The sequence below is a fragment of the Ovis canadensis genome, chromosome 4 (genome assembly GCF_042477335.2).
Source record: "Ovis canadensis isolate MfBH-ARS-UI-01 breed Bighorn chromosome 4, ARS-UI_OviCan_v2, whole genome shotgun sequence".
NCBI lineage: Eukaryota > Metazoa > Chordata > Mammalia > Artiodactyla > Bovidae > Ovis > Ovis canadensis.
This window is the reverse complement of record NC_091248.1, coordinates 87,128,475-87,156,431: the sequence shown is the minus strand read 5'-3', so window position 1 is coordinate 87,156,431 and position 27,957 is coordinate 87,128,475. Positions and strand designations below refer to the sequence as shown.

Sequence of the window (27,957 nt, the reverse complement as noted above, 5' to 3'; positions counted from 1 at the left end):
TCTTCACAGTCCAACTCTCGCATCCATACATGACCACAGGAAAAACCATAGCCTTGACTAGACGGACCTTTGTTGGCAAAGTAATGTCTCTGCTTTTGAATATGCTATCTAGGTTGGTCATAACTTTTCTTCCAAGGAGTAAGCGTCTTTTAATACATATATATTATAGCACATTAAATGGTTTCATTTAAAGTGCACGCTCTTCAGGGAGGCAGTACAAAGAGCACAAACTCTAGGGATTACAAAAACACAGGCCCTAGCTCCTTATTTACTTGGTATATTTAATCACTACAAGCCTCAGCTTTGTCATCCGTTAGATAGGAATAAATGTAGTAACTACTCCTCACAAGACTTGTGAGACTCCTATAAAGCCTCTGGCACTTGTCACTCAACATTCATCAGGTCTTACTATTGTCTATTGTTATTTGCTTATGTTTACCTTAAATATTAACTATTTAAGTTATTGCCTTAATAACTTATCAAATATATCCTCTTTTCTTTCAGTTGGTTATCAATCAACATTTATTTACCTTGCACTTTTTACAACAAAGACCATCACTGCATTGGGAGTCTTGAGTCAAGGTACATTTCTTACAACACTCTGCTCCTTCAAGGACACATTCCTAAGGAATATAAACATTTGGAAAAAATGAAAGTGGTGTCATTTTCCTGAAAGCATCAGGCTATTTTCCAAAATAAATGTACAGTCTCAGAATTATCATCTTTATTCCAGAATCTTATGAAATTTCTAGGCACAAGACTTGCTCTGTATGGTTCAGTATGGATCTAGAATATCCCCAAATAACCTAAAGAAATCATCCAAACTCAAAGACTTACTGCAGGGGTCCCACAGTCACACTCCTCGCCAGTTTCAATGAAGCCATTGCCACACTCAGGAGGATCAAGTAGCTGTGGAATGAAAAACAGGAAGGGCACTAAAATGTAGAAAAGTCAGCACCAAATATAATATGAGAGACCCCAAGTGTCACAACTACACTTCTGGCCTGTCAGTCATTTCAAAATATATTTTTATTTTCCTAAGCTATAAAGTATGACTGTAGAATTTTAGAACTGGAAACTTTAAAAGTGTCTAGTATTGATTCCATTTCAGACTTAATCATATTTTCATATATAACGCATACACCAAATAGGGTCTGATAAGTGCCATCAAAGCAAAAAATGATCTAGGCATTGGCTAAAACAAAGCCAGATGGACTCCTAAAATTTCATTTCAAACAAGAGCAAGGGATTTGGAGTCAGAATGTCTGTATTCAAATCTTGGCTTAGCCATGTATCTTGGGCAAATGGCTTGCCATCTCAGAGCCCAAGTGTTTTAGTATTTAAAACAATAGTAACAATAATATTAGTTTCCATCTACATAATGAATTATTCTGAAGATCAAATACAATTACCTGTGAAAAGCTTTGTATCAACTGTATTAACTTGTGAAACAAAGTTATTTTGTGGGCAATGAGGAAAACATCACAAAAATTAATAAATTCATGGATTTATTTAATATAAAATTCAGCTCTACCTATTCACATAGCTCTGCAGAGAACAGCAGTAATAATTTGCCCCAGAGAGGGGATTAATGAGAGGACAAAGACCTCCTTTTCCATCAGGATGAATTATGATTCAGTATCCAAAGGGGAAAAAAATGCATCAAGAAAATGAAAAAGAAATGCAAAGTAAAGCTGTTTTTGTAAGCAAACCCTGAATCCTCCTTTGGCTTTATGAAAAGAAAATGAACGTCTTTCAGAAAGCAAAACTCTAATTTATACCTGCTTTTTGTTCCCATCAGAATAGCCCATGATTAATTTAATTCAGAAATGCAGACATTCAGCATATCAAGAATACATATGAACCAAGTTGAAAAGTTTCATTCCATAAGACACAATGAATGAAAATTTGTGTTTATAATATTTGAGAAAGATTAATAACTTAACAACTCTGATCACACTTATTACCTTAGAAGGTTTGTTGAAAAGGCAAGCACCACCTCCACTATTTAGAAAGTCATGATACTCTTCAATATTACACTGGGTAAACTTTTTAGGAAGATAATATCTATAAGAGAGAAGAAAAGCAATAGCTGGGTATAATTTCTGTCTCTCTGGTTTGTAGACTAGTTTTAAAATTTAACGCTGTTAACACTGTACATTATTCCTAAAAATTAAATAAATAAATAATAAATTCCACTTATGCATAATATCTGCATTGAGAAGGGAATGGCAACCCACTCCAGTATTCTTGCCTGGAAAATCCCATGGACAGAGGAGACTGGTGGGCTACAGTCCATGTGGTCACAAAAGAGTCGGACACAACTTAGTGACTAAACAACAACACATTCTTCACTGGTGACCAATGATAACTATGTGCTCAGTCAAATCCAACTCTTAGCGACCCCATGGACTGTAGCCACCAGGCTCTTCTGTCCATGGGATTTTCAAGGTAAGAATACTGGAGCAGGTTGCTATTTCTTCCTCCAGGGGATCTTCCTGACCCAGGGATCAAGCCCGTGTCTCTTATATCTTCTACACTGGCAGGCAGACTCTTTACCACCGTGCCGTCTGGGAAGTCCAGTGGTAACTATGATTTGCTCTGCATTATCTGCATACCCATTCAAAGGAAACACACACCTACATAGGTGTAATTTCCATCAAAGAGAGTTAGAAATAATTTATTTCACAATAAGTCTTTCCTAAATATTACACTTGGGCTGGAACCCAAACTACAGAGCATTCTGCAAAATAATTCTGCAAAATAATTCTGACCTGTAATCTACAAATGTGTTAAAGTTGTGACAATCAAAAATAGACAGGAATTATCCCAGACTGAAGAGACCAAACCCTGACTGTAATAAAAAATCCTGATTCTGAAGTTTTTGCTAAAATGTCATTGTAGAAACAAAGGGCCAATCCTGAATGAGGGCTAAGAATTAGATGATTTTTTTGGTTGAATTGTGGTCCTACAGGAAGATGCCCTTGTTTATAGAAATGTACATTTTTTTGTTGTTGTGGTTGTTTAGTCACCAAGTTGTGTTCAGTGTCCAACTCTTCACAATCCCAAGGACTGCAGCACACTAGGCCTCTGTCCCTCACCATCTCCCTGAGTTTGCCCCAGTTTATGTCCACAGAAAGGTACATTAAGTTTGGCATTTTGAAGTGATAGGCACCATGGAAGAACTTATGATTCAGAAACAAAAGGTTCTTTGTAACTATTCTTCCAATTCAAGTCTCAGATTGCTTCAAAATACTATATATATATATATATATATCCAAATAATATATATTTTATTATATATATTTATTATATTATATATATATATACACACACACACTCCAAAATAATCAAGGGTCAATAGAAAAAGAAACCTGGCAATACAGCAAGTTGGTACTATGCATTAAGAATGTTCAGAATGTGAAATAGCCTTAAATCTAGTAATTTTACTTTAAGAAATTTTTCTTGAGGAATTAATTTGCTATGTGTGCAGAGATGTCTGTATAAAGATATTTATGGTGGCACAATTTAAAGCAGCAAATAACATGAAAATAACCTAAATGTTCCACAGAAAACTGTTAACTAAACCGTGATATATTAATAAAACTAAAATACATGTAGTTACTAATAATCATAGTGTTAAAGAATGAAGACTTGGAAAAATGCTGAATCTATAATGTTAAGTAAAAAATGAATAAACACTTATAACCAATATAATCCAAACTGTATAAAACAATAAAAATGGAAAGAGAAAAAATACAAAACTACTGGATTTATTTTATTTTCTTGGCTGCACCTCATGGCATACAGGATTTTATTTCCCAATCAGGGATTGAACTTTTGCCTTCTGGCAGTGGAAGCATGGATGGCCAAGGAATTCCCAAAACTACTAGGTTTAAACAAAACTATTTTAACGTTCTGTTAACAGGGGCTTCCTAGGTAGCGCAGCTGATAAAGAATCCACCTGCAATGCAGGAAAACCCAGTTCAATTTCTGGGTTGGGAAGATGCCCTGGAGAAGGGATAGGCTACCCACTCCAGTATGCTTGCTTGGAGAATTCCACGGACAGAGGAGCCTGGTGGGCTACAGTCCATGGGGTCTCAAAGCGTAGGACAGGACTGAGTGACTAAGCACAGCACAGCACATTTTAATATTAACCAGAGTTACCACCTGATGGCAAGAAAAGAGGTGGTACAAATTTTATTTTCTGTATTTTTCAAAACTTATTTTACATTGAGCTTTTTATAAAAGTGAAAACACAATTAAGGTAAGAATGAGTAGGTTTTTATAAAAATCTCTCCCCCTAGCCTGTGCACTTATAGTCCCACTTCTTAGCATAATGGCTAATGTTTAAGTGAATTAACTAATGGAATTTACAATTATTTACTGTAAACTCATTTATCAAGCGTTTCATGTCATATCTTCCAAATAAAGCTGTACTGAGTTTAAACTGTTGGAACAACTTCATTCCTTCCTTATTCTGAAATAATGCGATTTGTAGCAACATGGATGGAAATAGAGATTATCATAGCAAGCGAAGTAAATCAGAACAAGACAAATACCACATGATATCGCTTATATGTGGAACCTAAAATATGACACAAATGAACTTATGTACAAAAGAGAAACAGACCCCCAGACACAGAGGTCGCCAGAGGGGAGAGGGGATGGAGAAGGGATGGACTGGGAGTTTGGGATTAGCAGATACGAATGCGTGCATGCTAATTCACTTCAGTTGTATCCAACACTTTGCGACCCTATTCTCTAGGTAATTCTCTAGATAAGAATTCTGGAGTGGGTTGCCATGCCCTCCTCCAGGGGATCTTCTTGACCCAGGGACTGAACTCACATCTCTTATGTATCCTGCATTGGCCGGCAGGTTCTTTACCACTAGCACCACCTGGAAAGCCCTGGGATTAGCAGATGAAAACTATTATATAAGGAGTGAATAAACAGCAAGGTCCTACTGTATAGCACAGTGAACTATATTCAATATCCTATGATAAACCATAACAGAGAAGAATATGAAAAAGAATGTACATATATATAACTGAATCACTTTGCTGCACTGCAGAAATTAATGCAATATTATAAAACAACTGTACTTCAATAATCTTTAAAAAGAAAGCAATTCTTTAAAAAAATTATTATATTTACCTGAAGTTGATGGAATCATTTATCCTGCATGGCCCTGACTCACCACATTTCAAAGTCCTATCCCCTGCCCCCCCCAAAAAATCTTTGACTTACGAGCTTAACAGACAGCAATTGTTTTCATAAACAAAAGACTGTTTTGTGAAAATACATTTCCTACAGAGCCACTGAGAAAATCAACTGCCAATTTTGTCTTAAATCCCTATAGGTAGGGTTCCAGGCAGTAACTTATTGACTGCCATCCTCCTAAGAAGACAACAGCACAGTAGAGAAAGGAACAGTGAGTTGTTTTTAAATAGAAGTGGCTCACCCAGTGTCCCCCATTATGCATCCAGACCACGTGTCCTCACATTTACACTCACCTAAGAGAAAATGAATACATACACCTTGTTACAAAGGGAAAACATGTGCATTAGAGTAGTTACTATTTTTAAAAGTAGTTACTATTTTTAAAACATTTACAAATCAGTAAAAGATCAGTCCTCTAATTTTCCTCACATTTGAAGTGCTTTATGCAATGCATAGCAACAAAAATCTACTTTGACTCTATTGAGCTTATATAATTTCTACTCAAAGTCTTTTGCAAGATGTTAACAAGTGGCCGTATTTTTAAAGTACTCGGTTAAAATGGCTTAACAATCAAAGAGCAATGAAATAGTGATGCATGACCACAGAATTTTGGTTTCACAGGTTTTTATGGAAATTCCTGTAATTTCTCATCCATTTTTAAAACCTCTGCACTCAAGGTTGCTGGTAGGAGGCAGTACAGTATATTGGTTAAGCAGAAGAGTCTTAGAATCAGATACACCTGGGTTCAAAATCTGGGTATACCACTTAATATGTGTGTGATCTTACAGACATTACCCTTTTAAGATCCAGACACTTTATAGATCTTCATTATCAGCTGATAATGAGTACCTTGCAGGATCATCTTGAGGATTAAATGAGCATCTAGATGTAGATACTTCTGCCATTCAACTATCTTTTATGGAGTGGGCACTTCACAAATGGTAATTTTTGATGTTGTTTAGTCGCAAGTTGTATCTGACTCTTTTGTGACCCCACGTATTGTAGCCCACCAGGCTCCTCTGTCCATGGGATTTCCCAGGCAAGAATACTGGAGTGGGTTGCCATTTCCTTCTCCAGGGGATCTTCCAGGCCCGGGAATCAAACCCATGTCTCCTGTATTGGCAGGCAGATTTTTTAGCACTGAGCCACAAGGCAAGCCCATAAATGGTAATAGTTGTAATTTTATAAACAATCATATTTATGGTATTTGTTGCTAAAATAATAAATACAATTATAGTCAACTTACTTCCCTGGTGGCTCAGATGGTAAAGCATCTGCCTGCAATGCCAGAGACCCGGGTTCAATCCTCAGGTCAAGAAGATCCCCTAGAGAAAGCAATGGCAACCCACTCCAGTACTCTTGCCTGGAAAATTCCATGGATAAAGGAGCCTGGTAGGCTACAGTCCATGGGGTCACAAAGAGTTGGACACGACTGAGTGACTTCACTTTCACTATAGTCAACTTACTCCAAATATATAGTGCTCGATCATTCCTGGTAAAGTAACTTTACCTACTGGGAATATATATTCATCATAGATGCTAAACCTAGCATATTTTACTAGGCCCATATTTTACTGAGCCCTTTATCAGATCTGATTCTGCAGGCAAATTCTACCTCTGTAGCAATGCTAAGAGATGTTTTAAATAAATGATAATAAAACATACACCTTAAACCTCTATGCAGAGATCATTCAAAATTACCAAACTGAACTTATGTCCTTTAAATTCATAGTTTAATTTAACAACACCTGGCTTTAATGTTTATTATACACTGAGGAAATTTCATATGTGATGCAAATATTAACATTTGTATTACTTTTGAAAAAAACATTTTGTGCCCAGGCTATCTTTATACTATCACTCAAAATCTTTTGATTAAAAAACTAGAATTTCATTCTGTAAAATATTTTATAGATAGTCTCTTTTAAATATAACTAAACCACACATGTACTTAAACTTACCACTTGCTAACTTTCTTTTGTCTGAGATAATACCAATATTATGGGCTAATGACTGGGCAAGTGTAACTGCCATTAAGTCCGTTTTCCCAAACTGAAAAACAAAAATAAAATACTTATAAGTGCAAATTATTTTTTATTTAAGATGAACCAGGGAACATGTCACAATATAACTTAAAAAAACTTCTAAACATTTTATTTAGCAGAGGTTAATACATAATAGCTAGTGCTGAACTATGGAGCATTAAGGAAAAGGTAGTAAGAAATAATTCCATGTTTGACTAAGTCTTATAGAGAAGAAACCAGAGAATCATCAACTTCCAGATTTGGAAACTTAAATCTAATTTTTGAGTCCAAATTTCACCAGTGACATTTCTGAAAAGCTTTATACTTGAATACAATTAAGCCAGTCATCCAGTTAATAGAAAATAAAAATAATTTATTTTGAACTTGCTCATCTTTGTTTGTCTACTAGCACTTCTAAATTCCCCAAATTAAATAGAAGTTGGCTTCAGAAAACAAACAATAATGAGTTAGAGGTGGTGGTGATGATGTTCGGTCAAAATAAACTTGAAAACATCTAGGCATATTTCTTTTCAATACGTAGCCTCTCAAAGATTCAGGTATTTTTCTTTTAGATCACTTCCATCAGGTTTAGTGCCTGAGGGGTAGAAGTAACCCTTTGGAAAACCTTGTCTATTTTTTTCCTCCAAAAATTTGCCAAACATTGAGGAAGAAAATTTTCAACTGAGTTGTTAAGTAGTAATCCAATGTTTCAGGGAATTTCTCAATTCTCTGGAAAATCAGTCAAAGTGATAAATAGGGTCTTCTTTTCAAGGAAGGTAAAGATTTTCTCTATATAATCAGCATATTGCTAAGCCTGGAAATTATTCTGAGTAGAATATGAACAGAATTATCCAATATTATCTTCCATTATTTTCCTATTCTGTCCTTGGGTCATTTGCAGTAACCAGGTTGGCTGTTAATAAAATAACAATATCTGGAGTATACCGAGAAATTGCCCCTTAAATGTTAGGAAAACATCGTCAGCCGTCATACCACTTTGTATTGCACAGATGTTCACACCTACTTCATTCACGCCTCCTCCTTTCAGCAACGAGCAAATCCCACCAATATAAGCTGCCCCGCTCCGGCTACTCTCAAATTGACTTCCCCTTTTAGAAAAGGAAATGAAAAAGGCTTACTGCTACAGCTCAAATATCATAGCACCTCTCATTACTAATTTACCACGTTTATTTTCTCAATACACATACATTTCTATACTATATATTCTGGAGGTAAGAGAAGAATATGAAAATTGTTCACACACATAACCAGAAGAAAACATTTCTGAGGAATGTTTCCCATTGCGATGAACAAATATCTTAAATAGAACTATACCTCTTGAAAAAGAATCTCTAATATGAGTTACATGTATGTGGTATTTCTGCCAAAAATGCATATAACTTGAATCTCACAATGAGAAAACATCAGGCATTCTCACAATGAGGAACATTCTATAAAATAACTGGTCTAAACTCTTCAAAAATGTTAACTTCAAAAGAGACAAAGAAAGGCTGAGGAAATACTACAGATTAAAGGAAAGAGACATGATGATTACATGTAATGTGTGATCCTGGATCGGATCTTAGATTTGGACAAGGGGAAGGAGTAGCAAGCTATAAAATAATATTGAAACAGTTGGTGAAATTTCAATTCAGACAGTGGGTTAGATAAAAACATTGTACTGAGGTTAAAGTTTCCGGTTTTGAGAGTTTACTGTGGTTTATTCTCGGGGAATATACACAAGTATTTAGTAGTAAAGGCCCAATAACTAAATGTCTCCAACTTACTCTCAAATGGTTCAGGGAAAAAAAAAACACAAACACACACACAATGATAGCGAGATGGATAGATGGAAGGAAGAAAGAAGAATACAAAGAAGAAAACTATAAAACAAATGGAGTAAACTATCAAAAACTGATGAATCTGGGTAAAGAGCATATGGGATTTCCTTGTAGTGTAGTATTCTTGCAACTTTTCTGTAAATTTGGAATTGTGTAAAATAAAAAGCTACCTCAAAACTACACTTTTGCTTATAACTTTCTTTAACAGCTCTGGCATTAGATGATTTTATATTAAATATACATGTTACCCCCCAGAACAAACAATAAGAGTAAGAAAAAGTAAAATATAAAATATACCCTAGAGATACTAAGCTCTCTCTTAGACCAAAAACAAAGGGAAAATTAGCATTTAAAAGACAGCAATTTAAAGAATATAATTATTCTGTTGTTAAGAATATGAGAACTCCTTATGAGAATTAATGGTACTTTCACTCAGTAAATGCCCTGATTAGATCTCTTAAAAATGAAATATACATGCAATAATAAAATAACTCAAAATTAAAATTTCAAACAATCTGTGCTTTAAAACTTCTTTCAAATATATCTGCTACATCAAATCCTAATTGCATTATGCAGTACAAACAATACATCTCATCACAAGTAATAAGAGTATTCAACATGGAATGAAGAAAAGTACTAAATCATTAGAAAAGTTACGTACGAAAAAAGGTGAACTGCATCACTTTTCTCTTTGATAAAATCCCTCCTGTATTTCATAAACTCACGTAGGGTGATCAGTGGATTTTCAGATATGGCAAACTTGTTGTCAGCAGCCCAGGTTTCCATGGCAACCAATACTATCCTTGTCTTAAGTTGGTCTTTATATATCTAGTATATTAACAAAATGAACACACCAGCTATACACATGGGGAAAAAAATCAAATGATTTATGAACAGGCCTACAAAGCTCCTTTTATGGAAAATCCTGTAGTTTTAGTGAAATGTGAGAAACTTCACTGTTTTTAAGGGAGTTAATTGTTTTTCTAACTTACACATTTCTCTTGAGTAATAAGAATCCAACTGTTTACCAAGTAACAACCAAAGAAAAGAGTACTAATTAGACATAAAATACCCCTTTTTGACAGATATTTGCACCCTTACTCAAGGTCCCCCCAGAGTCCATTTTCTGGCACCCTGTAAGACTCAGGCTTTCCTGAGTTGCCCCAGTAAAAAATAGAACACTCTCTAAGGAGATGATTTCTGTACTCTCTGACTGGCCTTAATTAAACTCATGGGGAAGGTACGGGCATAGACTTGTCAGGGAAATTTGGAAAGTAGGTCCAGTAGAACTACTTATTTGCATCATTCCCACAGCACCAGGCACTCTTTTGAAAAGGCACAGCTGTTTTTTCATTGCTAGAAATACACTGTGAATATCTTTGATAGGGGCTAGGACTCAACTTTTTCTTTTCCAGTGTAAAAAATACAGGAAAAAAAAATTTAGTCATAAAGGTGTATCTCTGACCTCTTGCTTTTATCATCTTCCCAGTCAGAGATCAAAGTTAAATAAAGTTCATGACAGAGTTACCACAGATTTACAGAACACCTTGGCTAAAGTGCAATGTAGATCGGTGAAAACATAAGAATATTATCCAATTTATTAGCAATCAGGAGATAAAATTCCTCTGTGGCAATTTTGAATCAGGTTCATACTTACTAAATCTGCCATGTTCACCACAGATTTCGCGTACGTATTGGTAAGCACCACTGAAAGCCGGTGCTTTTTAAACTGAAAGCAAAAGAAAACAAGTGAAGGACTTCAAGGTCATCAACAAATGCTCATCTCAGCATAGGAAACACGGTGTAACTAAAAGGCCTTTAAAGTTTTCTGTAAAAAAATTCAAGACTTGACACCTAATTCTTTAGATACTGCAAAGTCTGTGGCAAGGCTCCTAAAGTTTGAGGCCTCACAGATCTTTGAGATAAAATAAAAAATACCCATTGCATCCATTTCAAAAGGTTATTTTTTTGTCACAAGATTATTATTCAAAATGAGAACATATATGAAAGTTATCAATGAATTACAAGACATACAAATAAAAGTAGGGTGAAAGCCAGAGAAAGTAAATGTGAATAATGCTGAAAGTATGAAAAGTTCCACAAGGGTTACTCAGTAAAGACAAGAAAGCTCTAATGGTCACAAGGAGGTGACTTAGAGCTTGATGTGAACAACATATATCTTTGGTTTGACCTCAAGGCTGTTTTAAAACTCAAGATATATCGTGTAAAATCTGGTTTCTGGCTTCATTTAAAATCAGTATCCACACATGGTAATAACTGGCAAGGCTGAGAAGCAGTCACTCCTATTAGATAGACAGACCATGTGACTTCTCTTTTGCCATAGACCTGACCCTTCCCTATTGTTTTATATCTGGCTCACTTTGAACTATCTGCCTATAGATGCTTACAGACATTTGAATTTATGATATCCTAAAATGTCAAAAATATGTGTTTTTACAGCTTATTCTGTAAAAATCTCAGGAAAAATAACATTCATGAAATTAAATTGGTAGAAATACAAAACTCAGTCCTACCATAAACAAGGAAGAAGCACTCTTTAATAATAATTATTGATAATTAATTAAAATCTCTATTAGCTTAATCATATTTAAATAAATGACATATTTTCTCCCAAATAAATAATTCAAAGTAAATTAAAATGTATATGTACCTGAAATTAAGTAAAATTCAACAAAGTGCATCACTGAATATATTTAGTTTAAAACTCTGGTTACATGAAACAATTATAATTCACTGATGTGCAATGAATGCAACCAGGCTGATTATAATATGCCCATGAATTGAATATAAAACATGCCCGTAATCTGGGCATAAAAAAAAAAAACTGACTCAATAAAAAGTTTGGCTAGGTCTTTATCCTAAAAATCTTCACAGCTTGGCTATATAAGCTTTTCTTTTTTTATTTTATATTGGAGAATATTTTGATTAACAATGTTGTAGTAGTTTCAGGTATACAACAAAGTGATTCAGTTATACATATACATGTATCTATTATTTTTCAAATTCTTTTCTCATTTAGGTTATTATAAAATATTGAGTTCCCTGTGCTATACAGTAGGTCCTTGTTGGTTATATATTTTAAATACAGCAGTGTGCACAGGTCAATCCCAAACTCCCAATCTATCCCTCTTTCCATCTTTATCCTCTGGTAACCATGAATTTTTTCTCTAAGTCTATAAGTCTGTTTCTGTTTTGTAAATAAGCCTATAAGCCTTTCCAAATGATTTACTGCACAGCAAAAGAAAAACAGAAAAAAAACGCTTTTATTAGGACAAAGCTAAACATTGCAAATTAAAGTGTCACATTATTGCTGCTACACTTTTTCAATTATAAAGTGGAAGTTTCCTTTTTAACCTTGCCATTTTAGTAAGAGAAGATATTAGCCCCTACATTAACTAAGCAAATCCAAGGAGTTAACATTATGAATCGCACAAATATTTTTGGAACTTCACAAAATACTGTGAATTGATTTACCTAAGAGTGTTTTCCTGTTTACAGGTTGTTGCTGGGTAACAGAAATGTTTGATTATACAAATACCTTCTCCAGGTTACAACTTTTTAGGCTTCTTTCTTCTAAACATATTTCTGCACCCACCAGTTTTATGCTAGGCATGGGCAAGTTCAAACAACACAAAATTCAGCAAACCTTACCATGAGATGATCATTCACAATCATCAATTCAATATATTTGGTTTCCTCCTCTACATTACGAGGATATCGACGAAGCTGCAGTATAATAAAGGAAACAGCACATAAATAAGCCCTGGAACCTGGCTGTGGGAAACCTACACATTAGGTCCTCAGATATGATCCATCTTAGAACTGAAAGTGTGCACCCTCTTACTAATCTCACCCTTTTCCCCCACTGCCTAGCCGCTGGCAACCATGTTTCTACTCTGTTTCCATGTGTTTTTGTTTGTATGTTTTGTGTTTAGATTCCACATGTAAGTGATACCATGCCATATTTGTCTATTTCTGCCTGGCTTCTTTCTTTTTTTTCTTTTTTTTAAATATAAATTTATTTATTTTAATTGGAGGTTAATTACTTTACAATATTGTGTTGGTTTTGCCAAACATCAACATGAATCCGCCACAGGTATACACATGTTCCCCATCCTGAACCCCCCCTCCCTCCTCCCTCCCCATACCATCCCTCTGGGTCGTCCCAGTGCTTATTTCACTCAGCTTAATGCCCTCCAGGTCCATCCATGTTGTTGCAAATGGCAAGATTTCCTTCTTTATTAAGGCCAAGTAATATTCAACTGTGTGTCTCAGGGACAAGACTTCTAGGTCAGAATCCCAGCTCCATTGCTAGGTAACCCAGTGTAACCATGGGCTGGTTTCTTAAGTCTCTTACGTTTCAATGTCTTTAAAATAGGGATAATGATAATGCCTTCCTCAAAAAATTATGAGGATTAAATACGTTAATACAATTGCCCATGGTGAGTCCTCAAAATATTTAGCAATTATTATTCATGTTAGAAACATATTTTACTTCATACTTACTGCTGCTGCTGCTAAGTCGCTTCAGTAGTGTCCGACTCTGTGCAACCCCATAGACGGCAGCCCACCAGGCTCCCCCGTCCCTCGGATTCTCCAGGCAAGAACACTGGAGTGGGTTGCCATTTCCTTCTCCTCATACTTACTAAACATATATTAAAAAGAAAATACCTGGTCCCTTCAACTGCTTTGTCTTACTAAACACTTATTTATCTCGCCCTGTTTTTATGTCATACACACCCCTACACCAACTACCACCACAGCTGTGATGATATCTTAATTCTGATGACCAGAGTTTTTATTTTGTATAAACCATTTACCAGATCTATGATTCTGGGCAAGTTATGTACACATTTCAGAGACATCTATTATTTTTCCTGTGAAAGAATAATAATAGTACCCACTTCATGTGGCTTAGAGCATTGTACGGTAAACAATAAACTGCTATTATTATTATTAAGTTCAATATGCACTGAACATTCATAAAGCAGACATTCTGATTTTATATCCTAGACTCCAGAGTAGTTCAAGTGTGAAAATAGCATTTTGCAGTTTTAAAACTTGATGGAGTCATTCTTAAGGGGGTATTCTTAAGGGGATAAACATAAGGGCTAGTACCATCCAAGCAGACTTCATGATGTGGTTGGTATATACCCAGGCAAGGAAGGAGGCCTATGGTAGAAACAGCCTGAGATGCCACGGCAGTGGGCCCATAATCCATCTGTATGGAGAGTGTCCATATTATCACTACTATCTTGAGTGTATTTTGAGTCTATGAAATAATATGGCCCTAACTCCACTGCTCCTACCAATGTGTCACCGTGCTGTTTACCTCACTGTGGCAAATGCCTGAAACTAATTCTTACTTCTTACAGACTTAATGTAGATTAAATTGACTGGCAGTTGCCAAAGTCTTTAAAATATTGTGACATACACCTGTGAATACATACCTGCCGTTTACTTCTTTTTGGTCTTGGCTTCAAAATAAATTTTGGTGGAGTGATATTTACTTGTTGGAATTCTAAAAGGAAACAAAAATAAATTTAACTTAGTGCATTTTCCAGGTTTCTTTCATGAAGGGCAATCAAACTTCTACCAGCCCTAATTAGTATAAATTATATAACTTTACTTTAATCAACAATGATTATTATAATTATAATCTATAAATAATTATACATAACTATTATTAATTTTATAATGTAAATATCACACTTAATTAAAATATAGAACATTAATCTAGGTAATTACATTTATTTTTTTTTTACATTTACATTAATATAAATAAACATACCACAAAGGAATACAATTCAAAAAAATCTCAAGCATTATTCCAGCTCTAATTTATCTCAAAATTTTTCTCATATTTCTCTTACAAATACCATCATATTTTAATGGGAAATCATCTAAATAGCCACTTGACCTTCCCTTCCACCACTAACCTTCACTAAAGAATGGCACACCAAAGGTTGGTGAAGATGTGGAACAATTAGAACTCTCATATAATGCTGAGAGTATACAACGGTATGACCAGTTCAGGAAAAGGTTCAGAGATTTTTCATTCAACAGTGGTTCTTAAATTGTGTTCCTTGGACTAGTGGCATTAGCATTACTTGAGAACTTGGAAAAGTAAATTCTTATAACCCACCCAAGACGTACTTAATCAAAAGCTCTAGAAATTTGTGCAGCCACTATGAAAAGCATTATGAATATTTCTCAAAATATTTGAATAGAAATACCATATGATTTTAACAATCCTACTCCTAGGCATATAGCCTAAGGAATTTAAATCAGGATCTCAAAGAAGTGTCTGCACACCCATGTTCATTGCAACATAATTGACAGCAGTCAAGAGACAGAAGCAACCTAAATGTCCATCAGTGGATGAGTGGATAAAGAATATATGGTATATACACACAGTGGAATATTAATCAGTCTTAGAAAATCCTGCCATTTGCAACAACACACGTGCACCTAGAGGACATTCTGTCAAGTGAAATAAACCAGACAAAGAAGGACAAACACTACATAATACCATTTACATGAGGAATCTAAAATAGTCAAACTCAGAGAAACAGTGATTAGAATGGTGGTTGTCAGGGGCTAGGAGGAGGGAATATGAGAAGTTACTAGTCAAAGCAGACAAAGATTTAGTTATACAAGGTGAATAAGTCTTCAAGAGCTACTGTACAGTTCAGTGCCTACATTAACAATACTGTATCGTATACCTAAAAGTTTGCTAAGAGGTTAGATTTTATGTTAATAGTTTTTATCATCATCACCATAAATAGTGCAGGAGAAACTTTTGGAATGGATGAATATGTTTATGACATAGGTTGTGGTGATTTCATGGATGAATATTTACCTCCAAACTCATCAAGTTCTATGCATTAAATATATACAGCCCTTTGTATTTCAATTACACCTCAATATAGTGGCTGAAAAAAATAGCCTGAAGATGAGGCCATCAATCTGTGTTTACCAAGCCCTCCAGGTGATTCTGGTAGATGCTGAAGCTTGAGAACAATATTATAAAGTTAAAGATATACTACCTTGTGACCCAGTTATTAAACTCACAGGTATTTGATAGAGAAATATAAATGTGTGTCCCCAAAAAAGATTTTTACAAGAATGTTTATAGTTGTTATATTTATAATAGCCCCAAACTAGAAGCAATCCAAATGTCCATTGACAGAAGAGATGAAAAGCTGTGCTATATGCATACATAAGAACATAGTAATCAAAATAAAGAACTATTGCTGCCTTTGACAACATAGATCTCAGCCATGTGCTAATAAGGAAATGAAGCTGAATATGATGAATGAGTCCATTTGTATGAACAGGTGAAACTAATCTACAGTGAAAAAAGTCAGAAAAGGGACTGCAGAAGTGGGAGACACTGACAGAAAAGGGACACAAAGGAAATCACTGGGGTAATGGAAATAGTCTATTCTTCATCAGGGGAGTACAAGAGTGTCAGAACTCGGCAAATAGTACACAAAATTGGTGTATTTCATCATAGTAATTTTCTATTGCAGTATAACTGACATACAATATCATACTATTTTCGGGTGTACAAAATAGTGATTTGGTATTTATATACATTTCAAAATGGTTACCACTGTAAGCCCAATTATCGTCTGCCTCTGTACAAAGTTATCACCGTATTACTGACTATGTTCCCTATGCTTTACATTACATTCCCATGCCTTCTTTACTTTATAACTGGAAGTTTGTGTCTCTAAACCTCCTTTTCCTCTTTTGGCTGGCCCCCATCTGCGCTGGCAACCACCCCTTTGTTCTCTATATTTATGAGTCTATTTCTGTTTTGTTTGCTTCTGTTGGTTGGTTGGTTGGTTGTTTATCATAGTAATTTTTAAACAGTGAGTGCTCAGTGGTCATATGTAAACAAAAATCTTTTCTTAAAATGTGTCCTTAGGAAAACTAGTCTTGAGAGATGTGTCATGTAAAATAAAACATTCCATAATCAAACAAGATTGGGGAACACCTGATCATATTCTATCTCTGGGAAATACATAATGCATAGAAAAAAAGACATAATATAACCCACAACCCAGTGACACTTTATTAAACTTAAAATTAAAAAAAAAAGCTTAGTTTTGAGCTTATATAAAATTGCAGCTTTGACATTTGCCTATTTTTTGTTTCCTTCCAATTTGTCATAGTAAGTCTAAAGAGCTTGAGGCAAATAATACTCTTAAAATGAATACTGTCAACTTCTGATACTAAAAGATAACCAGGAACAAACTGAGGTTTTTCAAAGAATATGGTCAAAACTCATTTTTCATAGCAGAAAAACTACTGAGTAACCTCCAAAGTTTCTGTTGTAAAGAAATTCTGAATGAAGTTTTTTTAAAAAAAATTATAAGATTGTATCATGGCAAGCCTATAATAAAGTCCTTAGTGGGGAACTTTTAGTTATTACTTTAAATATTAATTAATGTTTATCACATCCAGTAATGCCTATTGGATTGCAACTTTGTTCTCAAGCAGCTAATCAGGATTTATTTTCTTACCATACTAGGAATTCTAAAAAGTTTCATATGATAACGAAAGAACAGTATAAAGCGTCTATGTGAAGTAAAAGTATCTATTATTCATTTGCAGATTTTTCCAAATAGCAAATTCTGTAAACTAGGAACTTCCTTCCCTTTGGCAGCAGGAGAAAAGGGGTGAGTTCTGTTTCTCTTTAGGGTAACTGCAGAAGGTTAAGGAGCTATGAATTTATTTCAGAGGAAAGAACATTTGAAAACACTTACTTCATTTTCTAACAAGGAGACAATGCAGCCTTTAAGTCATTTTCCTAAGCAGGAGTTTAGACTTTGCTTTAGTCTAGTAAGTTTCCCATTTGCCCTGGTGCCTGTCTCCCAAGGCACAGTCTCCTGGTGCCATAATCCAAACACCCACTCAGCCTCTTACTAGCTGTGGAACCCTAGAAAAGACAAACTAGCTGAGCTTCTGTTTGTTCATCTGTAAAATGGGAATAATAATATTGACCTCACAGAGTTGTTACAAAGACTAAAAGAAGTTTAAAAATTAGACTATACTGTGGCCATAATCGGAGAAGGCAATGGCACCCCACTCCAGTACTCTTGCCTGGAAAATCCCATGGATGGAGGAGCCTGGAAGACTGCAGTCCATGGGGTCGCGAAGAGTCGGACACGACTGAGCGACTTCACTTTCACTTTTCACTTTCATGCATTGGAGAAGGAAATGGCAACCCACTCCAATGTTCTTGCCTGGAGAATCCCAGGGACGGGGGAGCCTGGTGGGCTGCCGTCTATGGGGTCGCGCAGAGTCAGACATGACTGAAGCGACTTAGCAGCAGCAGCAGCAGCATGGCCATAATCAGGCTGGCTAAGAAGGGGAGGAAGCATCTCCACATCAGCTATACCCTCTCTTTAGAAGGAGAACACGGAAAGGAGTCCACTGTGGACAAAGACAAATGCTCTCTGCATAATCACTGCTCCTCTACCAAGGCTGAAGCATGAATACCCTGCCCTTCTCACCAAAAGACATGGATGCAACTCTCAAATCAAACCTATAAACAGATGGACTCATAAACACACAATGGAAGGAAAGATCAATTTCACAAATAGCACATCATCATCATAATACATATTAATCTACAATAGCTCTTTATTAAAATGCTGGGGCAAAAAGAAATGAGGAAACAATAAATGGGAAAATATTTATAAGTTCATCTCTATATGTGCAAACTGAGTACTTAACCAAGAGTGAATTTTATATATGCAGACCAATTTTTGCTTTAACAAAGTAAAGGAATACTTTACTTTGAGTCTTTTAACGTTAATAAGCTCTTCTTTGTAAGCAATATCTTTCCAAACTCACCCACTATAAACATGAGGTCAGTTTGCATTTTTTTCTCTCTCTTAATGTCACTTGACTTTCTAAAACTGTTATGAGCAGTCATAGGCTGATGATATTCCACATGTAATTAGTTATAAAACATTAAAATGAATTATTAAAGCTGTCTTTTTTTTTAAAATTCACTATATGAAAATCATACCAGATGGAAGATCATCCAAAGGAAATTCAAACAGTCTGGACTTGTAAACCGAATGAACATGGAAATCCTCCTGAAATAACACAAACGAGAGATGAGGCATATACAACCAGAAATCTCCAGGCTCAGGCGATCACAGCTGGGGGAAGTGAAACCTTAAAATAATCATTGCTTGACTACACATTCTCTCAAGTTTGGGAAGGCAATGAGCCCTTGCACATCCCTCCCACTCACTCCTATATTATCCCAGCACTACAGTGATAGCCCATTAGATGTAAAATGCCTTCATGGATGGAGAAGCCAAAGCCTGTGGTAATGGCAAAGAAATGAATGCACCTATTCCCTCAAGGAGAAGTAAGACATCTGGGGAATGGGGTTAATGTTTTCTATGACTGGTTCCTTTCCATGACGCCCTGCTTCCTGTTAGAGCCTGACAGCTTTGCTAGGCAGACTGCAGAGCTAACAGTCTTCCTGTTGGGAAGCAGGTGACTGGCACTATCAGAATGCCCACAGCAGACCCTGCCTCAAAATTCAAGTGTCACACAAACATCTATAAAAATCCAACAGATTAAAAAAACATGTTTCATCTAAGAAAAATTAATAAGCATTCAAATAATTTCATCTGGCTTCCTTCAATTACTAAAAACGGAAGGTCATAAATAGTCAAATTTCATGATATCTCTGTTTAAAAATCACACTGTCAAGCAAAGGGACGAGGACAGCTTTCAGTGGGTACTTGGAAAGTAACACAAAACAGTTTCCCATACAAGATTGTTTATGAGTGGCAGAACAATGAGCGTTTCTTGAAATTATTTACCTCTCTAAGTGCTTGATCGGTGTTCCATGATACGTGGAAGACTATTTGTGTGTACAAAGCTAGGATGGAATGCATCATGTTTCTTTTTAGTCAGTAGTAGCAACCATTTCCTAATTTGTGAGAAAGTGAATGTTTAAACTAAACTGAGGAGGAGAACTGAGAAAACTCAGATTTCTCTAAATTTTATCAGCATGGGGCCTTAAAGAAAATAGGCAAAAGAGAAAAATTTGGAATCTAGAAAAGAAAAAGAGTGGGAAATCACATTATCTGTGGATTTGATCCATCATGAACTGAATGTCTATGTCCCTTCCAAACTCTTGGTTAAGTCATAAATTCCTAATGTGATTGTATTTGGAGATAGGGTCAGAGGGATGCGATAAAGGTTAACAGAGATCACAAGAGTGAGGTCAGAGTCCGATAAGGCTGGTGCCCTGATGAGAAAAGGGAGAGACACCAGACCTCACAGGACACCATCTGCACCCCAAGGAGAGAGCCCTCAATGGACACTGACCCCACTGGCACCATGAAGTTGGACTTTCAGTCCCCATACTGTGAGAAAATAAATTTATGTTGTTTAAGCCGACTAGACTGACAGACCACAGCACATCACGGTGGAGTTAGTAATGAAGACTTCAGAACACCTCAGAAGGAAAGTATTTCCAGCAGATGGGAAGAGTAAAAGGTAGATTTAAAAAAAAAAAAAAAGATCGCTGTGGTTTTGCTTTGTTATTGCTGTCCAACTCTTTGCAACCCCACGGACTGCAGCATACCAGGCTTCCCTTTCCTTCACTGTCTTCAGTATTCATAATTTGAGCAAACTCCAGGAGATAGTGAAGGACAGGGAAGCCTGGTGTGCTGCATTTCATGGGGCCCCAAAAAGTCAGACCCGACTTAGCAGCTGAACAGCAACAAGGCAAAACCACAGTGATCTTTTTTTAAAAAAATCTACCTCTTAATTTGGCCACCTCATGCAAAGAATTGACTCATTGGAAAAGACTCTGATGCTGGGAGGGATTGGGGGCAGGAGGAGAAGAGAACGACAGAGGATGAGATGGCTGGATGGCATCACTGACTCGATGGACAGGAGTCTGAGTGAACTCCGGGAGATGGTGATGGACAGGGAGGCCTTAGCGTGCTGTGATTCATGGGGTCGCAAAGAGTCAGACACAACTGAGCGACTGAACTGAACTGAACCTCTTACATTTCCCCTCTGCTGGAAATACTTTTCTTCTGAGGTGTTCTGAAGCCTTCATTACTATCTCCACCATAAAGTGCTGTGGTCTTAGTCTGGGTGGCTTAAACAAGATAAATTTATTTTCTCACAGTCTAGGGTTTTTCCTTATTCACTATTTAACTTAAAATATATGTATACATATTATATGCATTTATATATATATAATATGTCTGTGTTTATACATATATTCTTGACCCTGAAATATGAAAAGAAAGCAAAATAGAAAAAAGAGAAGAAAAAGAGGGGGAAAGAAATCACCCAGCATTGTTTACATTTGCCATGGCAAACAGAAGGAGCACTTACTTGGGAGGTGTCATTTCCTTCCGGCTCAATGAGATAGGTGTGGTTCCCATCATAGAACATCCCACTGCCAAGGATAAGAAGACAGTTAGGCCTGGCAATTGACTCCTGCCTCAGAACCAGATCATTTTAAAGTCAGCAGCAGCCAGAGGACCAGTTTATTTCTCAAACCCTACTTTTCAGTCGTACCTATCGCATGGAGTACCCATCACATACCACACACACATGCACCACACATACCACACACACACACCACACATACATACATACACACCCCCCCACATCATACACACACACCACCACATACCAGACACACACACCATCCACCCATACATATACACCCCCACATCATACACACACACACCTATATACCATACATTACACACTACATCTCCACATATATAAACACCACATACCACACTCACGTATGCCACACAACACACATATCCGAATCCATATATCTTACACACAGACATGCCATACGTTACATACACACCCACACATACTGCTGAGAAGGAAAGGCCTCGCCCCTGATCCCCCATAAGCAGCAGGGTCCCCTCATCCTGACTCTTCCCCAGGCTCAGGACTGCTGCTGCTGTTTAGTTGCTTCAGTCATCTCTGACTCTGAGGCTCAGGATTACCATCCTCCAACTGTGGCCTATTATTCTTTCCTCCAACATATAAATCTAAAATTTTAATATGCAAAATATCACCCGGAAAACATATAAAAATTAAAACCTCTCAGAACCCTCTCAGACTTCCAGGCTGGAACCCAGGAAAATGCACTTCAAACAAACCCCCAGTGATTCTGAGGCAGTTGGCCAAGGGTTATACAGAGACTGGCCTAAGCTGCATACTTGGAAGACGCTCTAGCAGTAAGAGCTGACATATTTTAACAACTGACCATGAGCTAAATCCTTTACATTCATTTCATCTTTTCCACAAATTTATGCTGGAGGTACAATGACTACCCACATTTCACAAGTTACAGAAACTGAAGCCCAAGAGACAAGTGGCTGACAAGTAGCTGACCCAGCCAGTGCAACTGGCCACACACTTTCATTCATACAACAGGGTGGTAATGGTGAGGGTGGTGAGAACTGGTCAAATTCTGAATATTTTTCCAACGTAGAATCAATAGGACTAGTTAATGGATTTAAAATGGAGTTTGCAAGGAAGAGAAGAGTCAGTGAAGACTCCAAGGTTTTGACATGAGCAACCGGAAAAATGGTGTTTCATAAGATCCATTTAATAAGATGGAAAAGGCTGCAGGAAGAGCAAAATAGGATGCGCACAAGGAAGCAGCATGCAGGGTGCAAATCCAGAGTTCGATTTTGGACCTCCTGGGCTAGAGATGACCATCAGCCAATTGAGAAATTCTCTGGGGGCATCCTAAGCTACATATGGTCTCAACTCCCACTCAGAAAGATCCTGACAGCCCCTTCTTTTAGAGGAACATGGTCTTTCTATTAATATCAGTTTCCCCCTGATACTGAAGGAACTTGTCTTTACCTCTCAGGTATCTGAGAAGAGTAAAGCTGTGATCTTCTGCAGTCATTTATCAGTGTTAGGTGGAAATGACTGCATGAAGCCCAAGTTGCTAACCACAGAACAGTATGTGTCTTTCATTGATCACTTAGGGAAATCTACTGGTTTTCCTGAGCTATAATTATAACGGCCTCCAGCTCTGTCTCTATCCAAATTCTTTCATTCTTGCAGTAACATCTTCCACATGTCCTCAAACTTTCATATACCCTTAGAACTGCCCTTTACACATCTGTAATGTTTTCGACCCAACATGCACTTTCTGAATTTGAGTGACATTGCATTTGGAATTTAAAGATAAACAGATGTAGTTTGTAGAATATTACTGACAATATATGCCTAAGGAATAAGTGGGGGGAAACTTTTCAAAACAGTAGGCAAATATGGCAGTGAACATTCTGCTGATAACTGGTCAGATCCATCCAGAAAACTGTACAAAACGTTCACCCTTTGCCAAAGTTCACACAACTACACTGATTAAGTAGCAAACAGATGGCTTTGTTTAAACAGCATCAGGGGCTGTTTCCTCTTGAATTAGGTTAGTATCCAATGCAAAAATCAGTCACTTTTTATTGAACTCAAACATCTTGATACACAGTATAAACAAAGCAGATTCTAACACCATACATATATAGAAGATTCTGGTCCCATAAATGAAAATATGTCATATTTAATTTAAAATATGTTCAAATCTTTAACAATTAAAAACCAGGTATGTTTCATTTGCTTTGTTTGAAACCTTTCTGGTTGATTTTTTATACAATCCAGGAAGTATACTGAGTCTATCACACAGTTTATAACTTGTAAAAATCTATAGCTAGGACCAAGTCATTACTGGCCAGTTGAGAGAGGTAAAATTTTTAAAAGTTGCCATCAAAACCAGATTTTGAAAGGAAACAGTAATTCCTACAAACTGCCACAAGTGGGCAATAAATTTACAGTTGATTCCATTCATTAAAGTTCCCATAGTTACAGGATTTTGTCAAAACATCAAACATTGCAGGCCCAAAATACTATTAGGTCTTCAAATTTGAAAATAACATGTACCTGCAGGTTATTTATGGAAAAGATATGAGTTTGATTATTTTACCCATTATGTTCTTTAATGGAATTCTGTATATCAGGAAAATGAAAACTCTCAACATGCATTTGGCAATTTATAGAAGATGAGTCATGGATGAAATAATATATCTCATACTGAATCACTACAAATGAGACAACATAAATTATTTACTATTTAGAAATAGCTCCCCTAAATATTTGTCAGCAATGTTTGTTCATAAGGTAAAATCAAGATGAGAAGTAATAAAGGAACAAACAGTGAATTTATTTAACATGCTTATAAAAGTCCACATACACCAAAACACACTGATACACAAACCTGACAGTGTTCCTACACACAGTGGGCTTTCTGTTTGTCTTTGTTTAGTCTTAAGTGAAAATCTTCTAAAGGGAGAAGTAAATTTTAGTTAGTTAAAACACCTCAGTTAGTCACTAAAATGTCCTTCAAGTTCCCTTTCCATCCTCTTTCAAAGGACTGCATAGGATTAGTAGCCGTTGGTCTGAGGGTCTTGGGTCTATTAGGGTTTCTAGAAGGCAGTAATACCTTTTCTCTGCTCTTACGATGTTATATCCACTTGGAAAATGGGGGGGCAGTACTGGAACATGTACTAGGCAAGATGCTTAAACTGTGACTTTGGACTGAGATGTTAAGAGGAATGAGAGAGGAAGGGAAAAGCCTACAATAGACACTTGCTGTCACAAGAGTCGGCAGACACAGTGTACTATTCCTGGCTGACAGCTGTGCTTGCCTTGAGATCAGAGATAACAATATTATTGCTGGAGGATACATCAATGTTTGTTTCCAGATTAAGAAAGCTGAGGCTCTCACATGTTAGGTACGGGTTCCATGTTTGTAAAAATGTCTCCTTATTCAAAGGATTTATTTAAAATTAGTCAAACAGTCTTTTAGTACAAATAGTAAGTGAACTTACTGTCTTGCTCTCACGCATGTGACCTCCTTTCTCTGGTTATTTGTCTGATCCCTGTGTTATCTTCTTCCTGACTCTCAAGTACCTAGTGCCAGAGCCTAACCAGAAGCACAACTTAGGCAGACTGGCAAGATTTCCCAGCCTTTCCCATTAGGTCTCATTTCTCAATTTCTTGGAAGATGTGGCAGTTGAACCCCTCTCCTGGAAGATCCCTTGAAAGCCTGTTCCAGGGCCCATTCTATCTTCTTCAGGTAATGACTCTCTGGAACCCTTAAGAACGACCTCACTTTTCAGTGACCACTCTCAGCTTGCATTTTTCTGTTTTTTCTCTCATTGAAAACAACTATACCTACCACATTCCATAGCACGAAGTTGGGCTAGGTTTAGCTTCCCCATTAGACTGGGAGCTCTTGGGGACAGGGCTCGCGTTCTAATCTGCTTAATATTCCAAGCAGCTGGCACACAGCAGATGCTCCATAACTGTTTGTTAGATGAAAACACTCATGTTTCTAACTTGGTAACAGACAGGAAGTCTTTTAAAGATTTCAAACAAGAATTTCACAAAACTGAAGTGTGATTGGCTCCTGCCCCAAAAAAGTAGCAGAAATGAGCTGAGATGAATTAGACTAACTAGAATGCTAAACTTAGATCACGAGCTCCTTATTGCAAAATTCAGGCTTACAAAGAAGGAAGTAGGAGAAACCACCAGGCAGCTCAGGTATGACCTAAATCAAATCCTTTATGATTATACAGCAGAAGTGACAAAGAGATCAAGGGATTATATCTGGGTGACAGAGTCCCTGAAGAACTATGGACGGAAGTTTGAACCATTATACAGGAGGCAGAAACCAGAACCATTCCAAAGAAAAAGGAATGAAAGAAGGCAAAGTGGTCGTCTAAGAAGGCTTTAGAAATAGCTGAGAAAAGAAGTGAAAGACAAGGTAGAAAGGGAAAGATATACCCCTCTGAGCACAGAGTTTCAGAGAATAGCAAGGGTAGATAGGAAGGCCTTCTTAAATAAACACTGCAAAGAAATAGAGGAAAACAATACAATCACAGAGACTAGAGGGGGGAGCCTGGTGGGCTGCCGTCTACGGGATCGCAGAGAGTCGGACACGACTGAAGCGACTTAGCAGCAGCAGCAGAGGTATCTTCAAGAAAACTGGAGATATGAAGGGAATATTTCATGCAAGGATGGGCATGATAAAAGGCGGAAACAGTAAGGGCTTAACAGAAGTAGAAGATATTAAGAAGAGGTAGCAAGAATACACAGAGCTGTACAAAACAGGTCTCAATGACCTGGATAACCATGATCGTGTGATCACTTACTTAGAGCCAGACATCCTGGAGTGTGAAGTCAAGTGGGCTTTAGGAAGCATTACTATGAACAAAGTGAGTAGAGGGACAGAATTCTAGCTGAGCTCTTTCAAATCTTAGAAGATGAGGCTGTTAAAGTGCTACACTCAATATGTCAGCAAATTTGGGAAAATCTGCACTGACCGTAGGACTGGAAAAGGTCAGTTTTCATTTCAATCCCCAAGAAGGACAATGCTAAGCAATGCTCAAACTACCATACAATGTGCTCATTTCACATGCTGGCAAGGTTATGCCCAAAATCCTTCAAGCTAGGCGTCAGCGATGCATAAATCAAGACTTACCAGATGTACAAGATGGCTTTTGAAGAAGCAGAGGAATCAGAGATCAAAATGTCAACATTGGTTGACAGGAAAAAAAACAGGAGAATTCCAGAAAAACATCTACTTCTGCTTCATTGACTACACTAAAGCCTTTGACGGTGTGGATCATAACAATCTGTGGAAAATTGTTAAAGAGATGAAAGTACCAGACCACCTTGCCTGTCTCCTGAGAAATCTGTATGTGAGTCAACAAGCAACAGTTAGAACCTGACATGGAACAACAAACTGGTTCAAAACTGGGAAAGAAGTATGTCAAGGCTGTGAGCTTCCCAGCAGACCCAGTGGGTAAAGAATCCACCTGCAATGCAGGAGATGGAGGCAGACACAAGAAAGTGAAGGGGACCTAAAGAGCCTCTTGATGGGTCAGGGAGATCCCCTGGAGGAGGGTGTGGCAATCCACTCCAGTATTCTTGCTTGGAGAATCCTATGGAGAGGGAAGCCTGGTGGACTATAGTCCATAGGGTCACAAAAAGCCAGACACGAGTAAAGAAATGGAACACACACACATGCATGCACACACGTCAAGGCTACATATTGCCATTCTGCTTATTTAACTTATATGCAGAGTTCAGTACAGTCCAGTCACTCAGTCATGTCCAACTCTTTGTGACCTCATGGACTGCTGCACACCAGGCTTCCCTGTCCATCAACAACACGCGGAGCTTGCTCAAATCCATGTCCATTGAGTCGGTGATGTCATCCAACCATCTCATTCTCTGTCATGCCCTTCTCCTCCTGCCTTCAATCTTTCCCAGCATTAGGGTCTTTTCCAATGAGTCAGTTCTTCCCATTAGGTGGCCAAAGTATTGGAGTTTCAGCTTCAACATCAGTCCTTTCAATGAATTTTCAGGACTGATTTCCTCTAGCATGGACTGGTTGGATCTCCTTGCAGTCCAAGGGACTCTCAAGAGTCTTCTCCAACACCACGGTTCAAAAGCATCAATTCTTAGGTGCTCAGCTTTCTTTTTCGTCCAACTCTCACATCCATATATGACTACTGGAAAAACCATGGCTTTGACTAGATGAATCTTTGTCAGCAAAGTAATGTCTCCGCTTTTTAATATGCTGTCTAGGTTTGTGACAGCTTTTCTCCCAGGGAGCAAGGGTCTTTTAATTTCATGGCTGCACTCACCATCTGCAGTGACTTTGGAGCTCAAAAAACTAAAGTCTATAACTGTTTCCATTGTTTCCCCATCTATTTGCCATGAAGAGATGGGAC

The 27,957-nt window shown here is 37.1% G+C and overlaps 1 protein-coding gene across 4 annotated transcripts in view; it reads right to left on the bottom strand.

The window, feature by feature from the left end:
- Positions 1–27,957, bottom strand: part of ADAM22 (ADAM metallopeptidase domain 22) — a 234,306-nt gene that overhangs the window by 55,044 nt on the left and 151,305 nt on the right. For all 4 annotated transcript variants that reach the window (XM_069588182.1, XM_069588181.1, XM_069588179.1 and 1 more), the window contains exons 6-17: positions 21,509–21,572; positions 19,158–19,227; positions 14,560–14,630; positions 12,761–12,835; positions 10,746–10,817; positions 9,750–9,916; positions 8,272–8,356; positions 7,185–7,275; positions 5,465–5,516; positions 1,968–2,067; positions 838–909; positions 531–623 (exon numbers count right to left, since the gene is read on the bottom strand). In XM_069588182.1, coding sequence (XP_069444283.1) covers positions 531–623; positions 838–909; positions 1,968–2,067; positions 5,465–5,516; positions 7,185–7,275; positions 8,272–8,356; positions 9,750–9,916; positions 10,746–10,817; positions 12,761–12,835; positions 14,560–14,630; positions 19,158–19,227; positions 21,509–21,572 — 1,012 coding nt within the window. The remainder of the gene's footprint in view (positions 1–530; positions 624–837; positions 910–1,967; positions 2,068–5,464; positions 5,517–7,184; positions 7,276–8,271; positions 8,357–9,749; positions 9,917–10,745; positions 10,818–12,760; positions 12,836–14,559; positions 14,631–19,157; positions 19,228–21,508; positions 21,573–27,957) is intronic.